Source organism: Biomphalaria glabrata, chromosome 3 (assembly GCF_947242115.1).
Source record: "Biomphalaria glabrata chromosome 3, xgBioGlab47.1, whole genome shotgun sequence".
Lineage (NCBI taxonomy): Eukaryota > Metazoa > Mollusca > Gastropoda > Planorbidae > Biomphalaria > Biomphalaria glabrata.
In genome coordinates this window covers 8,863,554-8,879,480 of record NC_074713.1, presented here as the reverse complement: position 1 = coordinate 8,879,480, position 15,927 = coordinate 8,863,554, and the positions used below count along the sequence as shown (strand labels likewise).

Genomic DNA, 15,927 nt, shown 5'->3' with positions numbered 1-15,927 from the left:
AAATTTGTCTTACAATTTGTGCATTACACCAAACAAAAAACATTATAACTATAAGAAACCAAAGTGTACATTCACACCAGACTCACTCATAATTTACATGTGACAAAATTTATACCAGATTCTTCTTATTTAATGATTTGATTGCCAGGGGAACAAAAGAGTGTTTGTGTCTGTTTGTCTTTGCTATCGGTGTCTTGTATCTCTTTTGTGATGGTAAAATCACAAAATCCTGACACAAAGGGTGATTCTTTATTTCGAGGATCTTGTTAGCTTTGTTATAGATGTTTGTCTCAAACAACTGCCCAAATGGGGTTTGTTTTTTGCCAATGATTTTGCCAGCAGCATTTAGGATTCTATTAAGTTTATTTTTATTTTACGAAAATCAATGAATACAAAGTTGAAATATTTAGCAATAAGTAAATAAATCTAAGACTATTCATTAACATAAAAAAAAATAATGTAATAGAAAGAAAGAAATATGTTATCCAAAGTAGTCATTGGAAAAAATAGTAAATTACGAATAAACCAAAATGTACAACAGTAACTAAAGTTAAATAGTTTAAATAGTTACAATATTTTATTACAGTTGGAACCCTATAGTCAGGGCCAGCTTAAAGGTCGATCTGACCAATTACTCATAATTGGGCCTCGCCCTTCTCGGGGGGGGGGGGGGGGCAGCAATTTACACTAAGCATATAACTCTCAGTCATGGCTCTTGTCACAGACATTTTTAACATACTTGGTGTATCCTACGATTGACGTAGCTTACATTAACACACTGGCGCCTGTTGCATTTGAGTTGGTTCCTATGCATGTTGTATTTTTTAAAATGTTGATATAATGACCTAATTAGTATAAATAGAAATAGTTGTTATTGTGAAAAAAAAAAGAATAAATTAGAAAAATTAAATTGGGCCCCGCAATTCGTAAAGCTGGCCTTGCCCTTAGCTATACCAATTTGTAAGGAAGGAGAAAATGAGATGAGAGAGAGATGACATTTATTTTAACATATTTTAATCTATGGGCTTAAGATATTTTATATTTTAAACTTAGTATTTTATAATGTGACTTTGCACTAAATAAAGCGCAATCGACTAAAATAACAGGAAAATTTGAAAAAGTCTTAATATAATGGAATAACATGAGCAACTGATTCTACACTTCGACATAGAAATAAAATCAGGACAAGCAAAGAATTTCAAAGGGAAGGAATTAGAGAAACTCGCGGAATTATGAAATTCTTCGGTCACGTCCCTTGGTCTCTATATACGCTAAGAATAAATGACAGAAAACACCTCAGAAATACACCTTTAACAGTGAACAACTTTCTCATTGCATTGAACGTATGAGGAAAATATCTAACGAATATATACAATATGTCAGACGAGCAATTTTAGATAATCTTTCAGCCACTGGCGGATCCAGGGGGGGGGGCGGTAGGGGCGAATTTTATTATAGAATTCACACAATTTGTATACGAATTTATTACTTATGTTAAAAATATATACTAATTATTTTATTTCAACCTATTTTTAGATTATTTCGCCCCCCCCCTCTAGTATGTTGGCCGATTTGGTGGGGTCGGGAGGGGGCGATGGTATCATTGCCGCCCCCCCCCCCCCTCATAACTTTCGAGTGGGGGGGGGGGCGGTTCAATTTATTTGTAGAAATCACAGCTTGCTAACAGAATCAATTAAATATCCATATGACTAAAACTTGTTATTGATATTTTAACTGATCTGTATATTATGTCGTTCCCTGTTTGCCGATTGCTGGAGGGGGGGGGGGAGGGCGCGAATACCTCTACTGCCCTTCCCACATAAACCCTTTGAGTAGGGGGGGGCGGGCCGTTTTTATGGAGAAATCATAGTTTGTGAACAAAATTAATTGAATTAATATATAAATTTTATATTATGTCGCTCCCTTTCTGGTATTTTGGCCGATTCGGTGGGGTTGGGGGGAGGGCGATTGCATGTACTGCCCTCCCCACTCTAGCTCTCTGAGTGCTGTCCTATTTTTGTGGAGAATCATAGTTTGTGAACAAAATTAATTAAATATATATATATATATATATATATAATATAAACTACGTATTGATATGTGACCCATTGTATATCACACTGGCCACACTCTAATCTCAAATTGTATCATTAGTAAATTTAAATGAAAAAGGTCACTCTACCGCCCCTCCCATTTCCAGACAGAGTTTATGTAATTTCACATGAATTTATCATAATTATTTTAAAAAAGACTTTGCATTGGAAGAGTTAGAATTTAAACGAAATTTTTCAATATAAGAGTCATGATTGAGATGAGTTCTAAACTCAAATAATATCTTCTTAGTCGCCTTTTTCCAACCTTTACTCAATCTGATATTTTTCTAGTTGAATAAATTTGGGACTATAAGTCACAATTTATACTATTTATCGAATAATTTTTTTTTCGGCTGCGATCCTCAAAGCCAAAATCTAAATATGTGTGGTATCTTATCTTTTCAAGGAACAAATCGGTTTTATTTGCAATGTATTTAGGGCCTATAAGCTCATATTAGAATATTTTTCAAGTACAACATTATTCAAAAGGTCCTTTTTTAATAGTATGAATAATGAGCTTTAGGTCAGGAGAATGCGTTTCTGCAATGAAGAATGCAAGAAAACGCTTTTGTCGTCGGGGCTTCGCCCCGAACTCCATTGATGAATAATGAGCTGTAGATGTCAGGAGAATGCGTTTCTGCAATGAACAATGCAAGAAAACGCTTTTGGAGTCGGGGCTTCGCCCCGAACTGCACTAATGAATAATGACCTGTACTTGTCAGGAGAATGCGTTTCAGCAATGAAAAAAGCAAGAAAACGCTTTTGTCGTCGGGGCTTAGCCCCGAACTCCATAGAAGTATAATGAGCTGTAGATGTCAGGAGAATGCGTTTCAGCAGTGAAAAAAGCAAGAAAACGCTTTTTGTCGTCGGGGCTTAGCCCCGAACCCCACTAGGCAACCTTATAGCGCTGCCCCAGTTGTTTTGTTTTTCGCCGAAGGTTGAGAAATGCTGCTTTTTTTATTCTCATATATATATATATATATATATATATATATATATATATATATATATATATATATATATATATATATAAATATATATATGTATGCATGTATATATGTATGTATGTATGTGTGTGTGTGTGCGCGCGCTGTACGCACGTTTATGCATAGGGTTAGGGTTTACTTGGCGTTAGGGTTAGAGTTTGGAAAAAAATCGCCCCCCCCCCCCACTCCAAAGTTCTGGATCCGCTAGTGCTTTCAGCATTGATTTGATACTCAATAAGCTTCAACTCTTAACTCCATCTCTCAATGAATACCATAAACTCTTTAATATCAAATAAAGCACACAATTATATTACCTGGCGACACACCTTCATGGAGGACCTCAGAACAGTGGACACCAGTTGGGAAGAGGCTTCAGACATTGCCAGTGACAGATCATTATGGAGACAGCTTGCCGCCCAATGCGCCGAACGGCGCGGGAGGACCTAAGTCTAAGTAAGTAAGTATATTACTCTCAAGAAATAATACAAACAACAGTCCAGGAAGAAACGTCCAACCTTCCTGAACAGGGAGAAAGACCCCACTAACTAACACACTCTCTCGCACATTCAACGAAGTCTTAACCATTCAGTTCACAACACGTGCAAGACTATTCACATTTACAGCCTGAAGGAACCTACACAAGGGGATATGACTAACATACCAAAATATCAAAGTAACATATCCATTCTCTCCATACCTCCCAAAGACACTGTCTATAACCAATATTTTGAACTTAGCTTGTCTTGGCCAACTAGAAGGGGGATCGAGGTTCATTACCCGACTCTGGCAGAATTGTGTTTACTGAGCGCCTAAAGGCAGCACGGAAAACTAACTCCTAGATACCCCATCCCCCCCCCCCCCCCCACTAATCCATAAATGAGATTGGACCAAAGCGCTCTGGGCATGCTATGAACATAAAAGTAGTGCTATATATATGTACTTTAATAATAATTAGGTTTTACATCGTCTTGATAAATATGCAAAAACTGGGAAAGAATAAATTTAAAAAATATTTAATTTTTTATTGAATTTAATTATTTCAAGTTTTATATCATTAATTTGAACACTAGGGTTTTCCTTATGAAACGTAGGGTGTATTATATTTTTTGAAAACAAAAACAAAAACAAAAAAAAATTATAAGAATATACTTTAAACAACAAGTTGGAATGTTTTACAGTTTGCTAATTTACTCCCCTTGTGTCATTCTAACATTTGTGCTTAATAAAAGAAGGAATTTTGTAAACTTGCCAACAATTAGCTTTATCTAAGTTAAACCCAACTTAAGACTTATATAACATATCCATAGAAGTGATGCAAGAAAGAATTCTTTCCTAGCCAGTGGCGTAGTTAGATATTTATAGTTCCACAGTTACGCTAGACAGGACACATATCCCGTATTGGGTACGATAGTGCGCCAAAGGTAATTTTGCAAGATGAAAAATTAATAAGCCTCCAGAAAACGCTCCTTAAAAATCAGCTAGGCGCAAACTTGGTTGAACTGACGTAAATAATGTTAGCCTTGTAAATATGTTATGTTTGAATGCTTCACAATAAAAGCAGTTTTTACTTAAAATGACTTGTTTCTTCACAACTGGCGACTGCAATTAAGGCACATGGATGCAGGCGGCTTGCTAACGAAACAGTTGGAGATTTCTTAAAAATTAACCTCACCCTACTGAATAGTAGAAGCTGCTATCTGGATATTCTTTAAGCATACAACACGTACACATTTTTAAGCAAGTCCTAGAAATCATAACTTGAAAAAATATTTCGCAAGCGCAGTAGCGTAATGGGTTCTTTCGATAATGAAGAGATTAGTTTCAGTACAGCAAATTGGTTTAAGTAAATGTCCTCTTCTTGTCCTGATTTGATCCTGTTTTAACACAAGAAAATAATGTTTTCCCCCTTCCCCATTCTTCTTCCCGCCTTCTGGACCTGTCAGTAATGACATGAAGCAAGCGAGTTGTTTTCTTTCCGTTTTGTCATCAGTTGTAAGAACCAGAACTCTGTACAAGACGTGTGATCGTCCCATCTCGGCCAGCAATGATTGTAGAAATGAATCTTTAAAAGATTAACATTTCATTTTTATTACTCCTTTACCTCGCTCCGTTTAGCTGCAAGGGTTCTCACCTTTTACTTGCAAACATGTATAAAAGTTATAATAGTGGCGTCAATCATAAATGTTATTGTGATGCTATGGGGTGTTAGAGAGATTTACCGCCCTCGGTAAATAGAATATGATTGTGAATACAATTATTAGAAAATGCTGACCAATTTCTCTAAAGATGCATGCTTCTACAAGAGGCTAGAACAAGACTCTGGCCCCAAAATTCCCCTAGAAAGATGGCTGCTTCGTCGTGCGGTATGCGCGCTGGACGTTCGATCGTCTCGATAGTCTTTAGTTCATACCCAGCATATTGCCCTCCCCCGTCCAACCGATGTGTGAATACACTTAAATGAAACTCAGTATCGTTGGGTATTGACTGTGTGTGTGTGTTTGCATGAGAGTTCGTTTGTGTATGTATATATGTGTGTGTTTGTATTTGTGAGTGAGTACTTGTGGCTGTGATGTTAAAAGTTGGGGAACAAGTGTACAATTAGTATAAACACTAAAAAACTACAAATTTCTTGTTGGTAGATGTAGAAAAGAAAAAAAAGTTGAGTCTTCCAATTTATAATCGTCACCATGAATCCAGTATAACATTGAATCAAAGAAATAAACATAGGGAAATGATTGTTCAACGAATTGAAACGAATAATAAAGTTTTCGAGGATAGGTTGTTCTAAACAAGGCGGCTCTATAGATCTAAATCTGTTGTTCTAAACAAGGCGCCTCTATAATATAGATCTAAATCTGTTGTTCTAAACAAGGCGCCTCTATAGATCTAAATCTGTTGTTCTAAACAAGGCGCCTCTATAGATCTAAATCTGTTGTTCTAAACAAGGCGCCTCTCTAGATCTAAATCTGTTGTTCTAAACAAGGCGCCTCTCTAGATCTAAAACTATGACTGACAATCCTAAACCAGCAAGATTGCAATGCCATCATCCAGGCTAGGGAGCTTAGATACGGAGACGCGCATTCACAAGGGTTGTATTTAATTCGTCCATCGTGTTTCAATGATGACCACTTTTGTCATCCAGGGAGACTGAGAGCTTTGCACTGGGGTTTTGTGCCTCCTCATGTGGCTGGTGAGACCTATGTGAGCCCGGAATGTTCGGCTGCACACTGGGCAGGTTATTCCAGCTTGAGCTAGTGTCATTGGCCTTGCTTTTTTTTTCTCTTTCTAGAAAACACATTTAGGAAGCACAAGCTTAAAATCTGGACCACAATCAAGGCTTGGAGATAGCAATGAGACGTGCATCACTTTATAATACACACAAACAAGTCATTACGAAAAAAAAAAAACACTTCAAAAGAATTTTTCTCAGTTTTTCTTATATTTAAATGCTTATTTCTTTATTTCCGACACATTAAGTTTACCATCCAGCATCAACAATATTTCTGTTGTTGGACTTGCCCAATGGACCTCATTCACCAATCGTAAACAAATATTTAATCACGTGACAATATTGATAAAACAATGAAAATTATGTATCACGTGACAGCCTTTATGGATTGCGTAATTTGTTTAGAAGAGATAGATAACCAGGTGGCAAAATGTTGTTTGTTTACGATTGGTGAATGAAGTCCATTGGCAAGTCCCCCCCCCCCTCCAGAAAGGAAGAGAAACACTGCCTTCAGCATCACCTTAACAAAGATAAAGATTATGTAGAAAATACAAGTCAAAGCCAATCAATTCAAGTGTACAGATCCAGTTTATTCATTCTTTCATGGACACTGTCCCAAACATCAGCCTCAAAACACTAGGTGAATGTATCTTATCTTATATAATACAGACGTTACTTCAGTATACAGAAGAATGCTAACTCATTTCTTGACAACTCTTAAGGACAGGAGGCACACAAGAAGAAAAAAAATTATATAATAACATCTTTCATTGACCCTAGAATTGCCATAACATATATAATAATTATTATGACTTAATCATTGTATTAAAACAAATTTGTTGAATAATTTGAAAATTAAACAATGACAAACTTGTATGTATAAGCAAAAAAAATTCTTTCAAAAATAGGAAACAAAATTTATATTTCACCTTCAATGATGAACCAAGATGAGCCATTTTGTCAACTGTTTGCGAATGATGGACCCTGCTACAGCTGATTGAGATGTAGCTTTCCAATGCAATGTGTTAGGAGTATCCAATAATCTAGTAGCAAAGGACTTTTTTTTAAATAGTTGTCTCCTTTACATTACAGCTCTTTTTTAATTACTACTAGCCAAACAAAAATATGTTACTACCAAATAAAGACAACCTAATTATTGCCAGACTTCATAAAAATTAGCCAGGTACTTTCTAAGAATAACCTCAATGTCATTATATGAAAAAAAAAACAATTTAAAAAATCCAATGTATAGCACCTCCCAGCACCACCAGCACACACAAAAAATGTCAATAATTTGTGAGTTTTAAAACTGAAATGAATGAATGAATAACAAAAAAAAAATAGAAAAGAAATGAAACAAAAAATGTTTGATTAGACAGTGCAAAATGTCAACAACTTGTGCAGATACACTAGTACTGACTGTCATCTGAAACAAGTGCTAACTCTTGCAGTTGTTGACAAACCAGTGCATAAGGCTGCATATATTGGACAGTAGCAGACAGCCTTCATACACCACTATTTAGTACATTTCAAACTAAACTTCCAGCCTAGTCACTTTTGCCCTTCATCATTTAACTTCAGAGACTTCAAGCCAGAGCTAATGTAGGGCAACAGAATAGACTTTTATCAAACAGAATGTAGCCATTTTTTGTTCCAACTTTCACTTTGACATGCTTCGTATTTACATTTTGTCAGTTGCTATCATGCTTTCTGTTATCATTGACAATACATTCAGTCATACTGGCTGTCATAGGATAATGAAGTTAACACATTTCATAACTGGCATCAACTTAGTCAACAACTGTTGGGTCAATAGACAAAATATTATTTTGTACAAACAAACACCTAAGTTGCCCCCTCCCCCCATACCATGGCAAGTACTCTTGCAATGTTAAGTGTACTAACAGTAATGCCTTGTGTAACTATCATTTCACTAACCATCCTTTCAAATGTAACACTTGTTAGATCAGCATCAAGATGCAAGATAGGAGTATTAGTGCACATGTAGGCTTTATGAAGAATGTCAGACATATTCAGTGAATGGTATTGTGAAACTACACTGATTTGGAACAAGACATATTATATGTATACAACATAATGTCTAAACAAAATCAAAAGGTAGAATTTTTAACAAATGCACTGAACCATCGTGAACAAAACTCATTTCTTGTCTTGGAACATCCTGATGAGTCAAGAATCTACTGTAGCAGTTAATAGATGAAACTACAAATTAAAGTTTTGGTCCCACATAAGGCTGACACTGTGGCCAACAGATAGCAATGGTGTCATGTGGGAGCTGCAAGGACCTACCCTTTTTATTGTCTATTTACAAAATGATTTCACAGACACATGACACCTGAATGCTCTTCAAGGTTAGGTAAGAATGTAAGTTTCCACCAAGACATGAACTCAAGACTTAGCAGCCAAGCAGTATAAGCAGAGTTTTTACTACTGGAATGCTCAATCCTTCATTCTATGCATTAGGCACTCACATACAATCATATCATTTGTACATTACTAAACTTAAGATTTCCATTCTGGTGTCTTGTTTCATTTAATTGTGACCAAAAATCCTCATGAAATCTGCTGTAGTTCAATTAAAAAATGTTCACATATTCAAAACATAGTTTTTTAATGAAACCCAAATAGATGAACTGTTTGATTACTTTGACAACATTATTTGTAGACAGAACACTCAGTGAAAACAGGTCACAGCTTCCAGGGGAGACAACATGAATGGTGTGTGACTAGTGGATTTACAGGCCCTCACAATGGCTAAATAGATGACAAAATGCTTGGCAATTGTTTAGCACAAAACAAAATATTTACACAAGTAGCGTCCCCAGTTACAACACAAACAATCACATTTATTATTTTCATTAGGTCTAAAGCTTCAGTTGGAAGGCAAATGCATATTTTAACTTGCATCAACTGAAAAGTCATGGATTCTTTTCTCCATTTCAAATAAATCCTTCCAGTGTCTCATTTAACTTTATAATGAGAGAGGGAAACAAACTGATTCTTCTGTAATAATTATAAGATGATCCAATGAATGAAAACTCAGTATACAAAATATCCAGTAAGAACAATATTGGGCCTGGTAATTTCTAGGTCCAATGAACAAGAGGCCCCAAAGTCAAGTCTATTATGCCTGATCCTGTCAGCTATTTCCTCTTGCTAGTGCTGGAAGACGAACGACGAGATGATTGTTTACTTCTAGAACTAGAGGACGATTTACTCTTTGAATCTTCTTCATCAGAATCCTCTCTTCTTGAGCTCTGGGGACAATGAGAAAGAAAAAAGATCAGTATTAAGAACAGCAGATGGAAAATTTGGTTTCAAAAAGGTCATGGAAACATTAAAATTTAAAATAAATAAAAATATTTGTTGTAAAAATGACACATAAAACTTTTTTTAGTTAAGATTCTTATTCTTTTGATTTATTTAATGAATACATTTTTTGAAGATGTGTGAATTCAGTTTTTAAAATTGGATGTTTATTGGAAATTATTTTTAATTCTATCTTTCCAATATCATTTATTAAATGTTGTGAGATAGTAGAGATGAGAGGTTATCTTTTCAAGATCAAAATAATTAGTATAATTTTAGCTTTAAAATATATCTAATGATCCATCCAATAGATACTATAGTGATAGAATGTAGTGATTATGGTAGACTGCTAATATGGTATAGTGTGATAGAAAGTTACTAGCAGTTTATATCTTTATGTCATGTTCAGAACAAGAAAATAATATTGTTGTGGCAAAAAAAACACATGTGTATATCCTTTTTTTTTTTTTCTCAAGAAAAATGCTGATATGGCAACCCAGGAAAATAAGTGCGTAGGGAGTTTTTTCTTCTTTATTAAGATAATAGTTTTTTACTAGACATATTCTTTAAAAGTAAGTTTTATTTTTATTCTGTTAATTTTAAGATATTTTTTTAGTTACCTCTTTGCCTAAGAGTTTGGCTTGGACATGACTTTTTAAAACCAGATATAGTACCTAATGAGCTTAAGACTACAAGTCTAAACATGCACCTTTGAACTTCTCCTAGAGTACTGCTCCCCTGCTTCATCTCTGTCCTCTTTATTACTGTTCTTTGACTCCTTGGATTTCTCTACCTTGGGTTTTTCAAGCTCCAACTCATCACCAACACCAGAAGCTTGAAATGAGTTTTCTTCTTGTCTGACAGAACTTGGCAGAGAAATTTTGATAGGAGCACTTTTTTCTGAACTGTAACAATTATATGACAAATATTTACAATTATGGCTTAACAATACCATAATATCTCTAAGTTAGAATCTCATAACCCTTAGTAGTAGTTGTTTATCCTTCTTGCAAACGGGCCTAGAACTATTAAACTGCGTCTTCAAATTAGACTTTGTGTGATAAATATCTCTCAATAAATCTTCAAAGATTCTTTTTTTTTTTTATTGGAGCGTTGATCAGTGGAAACACTTTTTAAGAAAAATAATTAACAGATCTTAAAAATCTGAGTAACAATTTCATATTTTGGTTTTAAGTTGGCAGTAGACCATTTGACTTATTCATATGTTTAAAATAAATATAATTATAGGCAAATCTTGTCTTCAAGGACGAAGATTAATGAGGAGTGCAGTATATCACATGTCTATGCAGTTCCAGCTGTGGCTTACATATTGTGTCACATCAAGCGCAGACATAACCACTGTTCACCAGTAGTCAACTTAGGTTCTCTTTTCTTTTCTCTTTTATTGTCTCAGTCAAAGTTAAAATGGCTACCTGTACATTTTTCTAACAAATCTATTCCTGAATATGTTAGAGGAGGGGGAAACTAGTTTCATCTAGTCAGCAGCAAAAAAGGAACCATTTTTATGAAACATTTAAAAGGGTCTCAAATTGCTCCATTGTTTGTTTTTTTAAGTTGCACAATGAGAAGACTTTAAATTCTTCAAATGGTTCACAATTTCAGTGACAGCTACATTCAAAATGCAACGTAAGCAGAATGTTGTTGCCATTGTCTCCTTTTTTGTTTTTCATTACAAGAATGATAAACTTTCATTATTGTAAATAAACATCTGAATCCTATTGCTAAATCAAGCAGCTTAAGTTAATGCAGCTTACTGCTTAAAACAAAATACTCCGAAGACTTCAACAAGATTTGTAGTGGCATGTTGTTTCTTTTTTCTAAGACCATGGTAGAAGATTTAATAGTGATTTTCTTACCCCAAACATTTAAGAACTAATTATTTTTAGATCTGATGGCTGCTGTGTAACAATAATCTAGTGTTAAAAAAAAGTGACAACATTAACAACTTTAGAATTACCTCTGTGGGGAACCCTCTATTGTTTTCACAGCAGTCAGATTAGATTTGACCACTTGCAAGGACGTGTCCGAAGTGGTCTCAATTTTGTGGACATCACATTCAGATTCATTACCATTGTTCACCTGAAAGAGGTTGAAGGTCAATATTTAATTTACACATCATCAGATCTCACTTCATTGATCCTCAAATTATCTTTATCTTTTTTTTTTAAATTCAGATTTGTAAAGAGTCTTCTCATTCCAAAGAAACAGAATTTTTGTTTTTGATGTTTCGCACTGGGTGTTAATATGTTACCAATGGAATATTTGCAATTGGACAGAACTTGTTCAGCACTTTGAGGTTTCTTAGTGATTTGGGAGCAACATAAAATAAAATCCTAAGACTAAGACTAAGACTAAGACTGCTTTATTGATCCTTACGGAAATTTGTTGTGATTACAAGGACTCGTTTCTCATATAAAGACAACACAACAGAAAAATACACATAAATACAACAGACAACATAAAGAGTTCATTCAGCGACTACACACAGGTATCTTGGTGCATTTCATGTTCCCTGATCAATGAGTGGCGGTGATAGAGTCTGACCGAGTGAGGTACGAACGAGTTTTTGTACTGCTCCGTTCTTGTTTTGATTGACAGCAGTCGCCCACTTCGCGACGACCTGGCGTAGTTCTGATGGAGCGGGTGGCCGTTGTCTTCCAAGATTTTTTCGTTTTTTCTTAGGCACGTTTGTTCAAAAAGTTCCTTTAAATGTGGTAATGTTGTGAGTGTAATTTTTGATGCTTTTTTAATGATGTTTTCTAGACGTTGCAACAGTTTAGATGAGGCGTTGCCTTGCCAACAACTTATTCCGTATGTTAGCAGATTTTGTACAGTCGCGCCGTAAAATGTCTCAAGGATCTTCTTATTTAATTTAAAACTGTTGAGTTTGTATAGAAAAAAGAGTCGCTGGGCTGTTTTCTTTGTCAGAGTTCCAAGGTGGTCTTCCCATGAAAGCTTGTTGTTGATGATAATGCCTAGATATTTATATGCCTTTACTTGTTCTATAGATGTAGTGTTTATTTGCAGTTCACGTATAGTTTGTTTTTTCTTTCTAAAATCTATTATAAGTTCTTTAGTTTTTGTTACATTCAGTTCTAGAAAGTTGTCGGTGCACCAGTTTGTAAACTCTTCTATCGAGCTTCGATACTGAGTTTCGTCTCCTGAAATAAGACCGACTATGGCAGTATCATCAGCGAATTTAATGAGTTTAACTGAGTCATAGATGCTTCTTATGTCATTAGTGTAAAGAGTGTATAGCACAGGAGAAAGTACACAACCTTGTGGAGCACCCGTACATAGTACTCGAGTTGACGATTTGGTGTTGTTGACTTTAACATACTGGGGCCGTTGGGTTAAAAAGTTTAGAACCCATGCTTGCAAGTAAGGGCTTACATTTAAGTTACTCAGTTTGTTTATCATTAGATGTGGCTGTATGGTATTGAAAGCCGAGGAGAAATCTACGAAGAGGACTCGTGCATGTTTTGGGTATATCGAGATGCTTATAAAGCTGGTCCAAAAGCAATAGAATGGCATCCTCAGTTCCTCTAGCTGCTTTGTATGCAAATTGGTGAGGGTCTAGGCTGTTATTGACTTTTGCTACAAGTTGTTTAAGGATATATTTTTCAAAACATTTCATAACAATAGGTGTTAGTGCTACTGGGCGGAAATCATTTAAGCAATCTATTTTTGGTTTCTTAGGCACTGGTATGATTTCTGAAGTTTTCCAGATGTTTGGAATTACGCACGTTTGCAATGACTGGTTAAAGATATGACAGAAGATAGAAGAAATTTGCTCCGCACATAGCTTGATCAGCTTGCCACTAATTTTGTCTGGTCCACAAGCTTTTGTTACGTCTACTCTTTTAAATAACAATGTCTGAAGTCTGGCCAAAGGTTACAGTGGTGGTTCAACCCACGGAAGTAAAAATGATGGAAACATTTTCTTTAACTTCCTAATGGCACCAATTAAACAACAGATATGATTTCTAGACGATGGGCTAGCAATGTAGCAATGCTAAGCCAGAAAAGAAAACATCTATTCAAATACATTAAGATTATATAGATATTAATAATAGGCTAATAAAGTGGAATACCATTTCCAGTGAACAACAGGTGTAAGCACTAGAATGAACAATGTTTATTACCTTGTCTCCTCTGTCTATCCCTCCTTCAGATAACAGATCAGTTTCTTCTTCTAAAACAGCCAATACTGATTTGGGAATGTGAGCTTTCTGAAGAGTAATGAGCATTGTCAGTTAGGGTCATCAGGAGTTTTCAAAATAACTTTTTTTTATGTTTTATTAAGTCATCCTTCTAATAAACTAATTAACTGTAGTTTCCAATGTATCTTAGCAAAAAGACCTACTTGATTCTCAGTAAATGTTTGAACATGTTGCAGCAGAGGTTCTTTCAGGTCTGGACAAACCTCAAATACATCCTTCAGCTGTGCAGCAGGGAGCTGGAGAAGAACTTGAAAAGACTGAGGTTTGGCTCTCTGGCAGCAACGGATAAAACCTTCCCAGACTTTCTTCTGCTTCCACACCTGGAAATGGATAACAAAAGTTGAAAAGTTTATTAGTTACATTCACATACATATAGCTAAAAATTAGATTTGGTCGAGACAGTAAAAAAAAAAAAAACCAAGTCTGTTTCATTACGAGACAAAAAAATTATTTCTATTCACATACAATTAAGTCTATATGTATATAACCTCCTTCAATTGCAAAATGACTATGGATCAGGGAAATAAGATAAATGTCTGGACATTAGATGTGGTCGGAATAATGTTGCCCACACAGCAGTTCCCCCTCTCCACGCAGCTGATCTATTTAAAGGAACAGTAAGTACCAACCCAGTTTGGGATCAGCAGAATAGCAGGCTCTGCCAGGTGTAGCACTGTCTGCTGCAAAGCTGCCTAAGGATCACTGGCTTCGGATTTATTCTCAGGGTTGACTCACAGATAGCTGCAAGGCAGCAGAGGTTTTAATTCAGTTTTCCTTCTCCTAGGTGGGTAGCGAGTAAAGGCTAACAAGCCCATCCTATTAGAGCTTAATGTTTTAGGTGCCAGTTGCTTGTCTTCCCCCTGTTAAAAATAACAGTTCTGCCATACCCAATATCTGAGCCACAAGGTCAAGAGTTTGACTGGCTGTCAGAGGCTATTGGAGACCCATGCCATTAGAAGCCTTTTAAAGGTAGTGGAAAGCTTATTTCCATCACCACTTCCAGCAATGCTAAAACTTAAGAAACTGATAAAGGATGGAGAATAAAAATGTCCAAGTAAATATAGTTCAAGTAGATTCTAAATTACAAACATTCACAGATCTCTGTATTTAGTCAAATAAAAACTGACAAATCAAGATACTTTTCTATTAAGACCATAATTTTTTACACTACAGTTTGGGAGAACAAGGTCTACATTTCTGGAACAATATTGTATCATGGAACACGACTGACCTTCTTGACTATGAGTCTCTGCAGGATGTTGAGGACAAAACCCATCAGCCTGGGATACAAGGACATTGACTGGATGACAGTTCTCATGAGCAATGTTGGCAGAGGGTCCTGCTCCATCAACTGTTGCAGGACAATGGCCAGCACCTCTTGTGTGTAGATGTTCCTTTCACTAAAACACAAGCTGGCAGCTAAAAAGAAGAGAAGGTGTTCATTGAGGGATTCTGCATGATAATAAGAAGTATTTGCTATCCAAGACTATAATAGGCTGTATCCATCAGGTACACAAGTAGACATATTAAACTATTTGATATCCAAGACTATAATAGGATGTATCCATCAGGTACACAAGTAGACATATTAAACTATTTGATATCCAAGACTATAATAGGATGTATCCATCATGTACACAAGTAGACACATTAAACTATTTGCTATCCAAGACTATAATAGGATGTATCCATCATGTACACAAGTAGACATATTAAACTATTTGATATCCAAGACTATAATAGGATGTATCTATCATGTACACTAGTAGAAATTAAACTATTTGATATACAAGACTATAATAGGATGTATCCATCATGTACACTAGTAGACATATTAAACTATTTGATATCCAAGACTATAATAGGATGTATCTATCAAGTACACAAGTAGACATATTAAACTATTTGATATCCAAGACTATAATAGGATGTATCCATCATGTACACAAGTAGACATATTAAACTTTGATATCCAAGACTATAATAGGATGTATCTATCAAGTACACAAGTAGACATATTAAACTATTTGATATCCAAGACTATA

General features: G+C 35.5%; 1 protein-coding gene across 1 annotated transcript in view; it reads right to left on the bottom strand.

Annotated features, from left to right (window-relative positions):
- Nucleotides 1-6,545: 6,545 nt before the first annotated feature.
- LOC106065049 (symplekin-like) overlaps nt 6,546-15,927 on the bottom strand; it is a 31,723-nt gene continuing 22,341 nt past the window's right edge. The window contains exons 28-33 of the mRNA XM_056023243.1: nt 15,114-15,301; nt 14,026-14,202; nt 13,805-13,891; nt 11,617-11,738; nt 10,348-10,543; nt 6,546-9,586 (exon numbers count right to left, since the gene is read on the bottom strand). Of these exons, the coding sequence (XP_055879218.1) occupies nt 9,473-9,586; nt 10,348-10,543; nt 11,617-11,738; nt 13,805-13,891; nt 14,026-14,202; nt 15,114-15,301 (884 nt within the window). The 3' untranslated portion in view covers nt 6,546-9,472. The remainder of the gene's footprint in view (nt 9,587-10,347; nt 10,544-11,616; nt 11,739-13,804; nt 13,892-14,025; nt 14,203-15,113; nt 15,302-15,927) is intronic.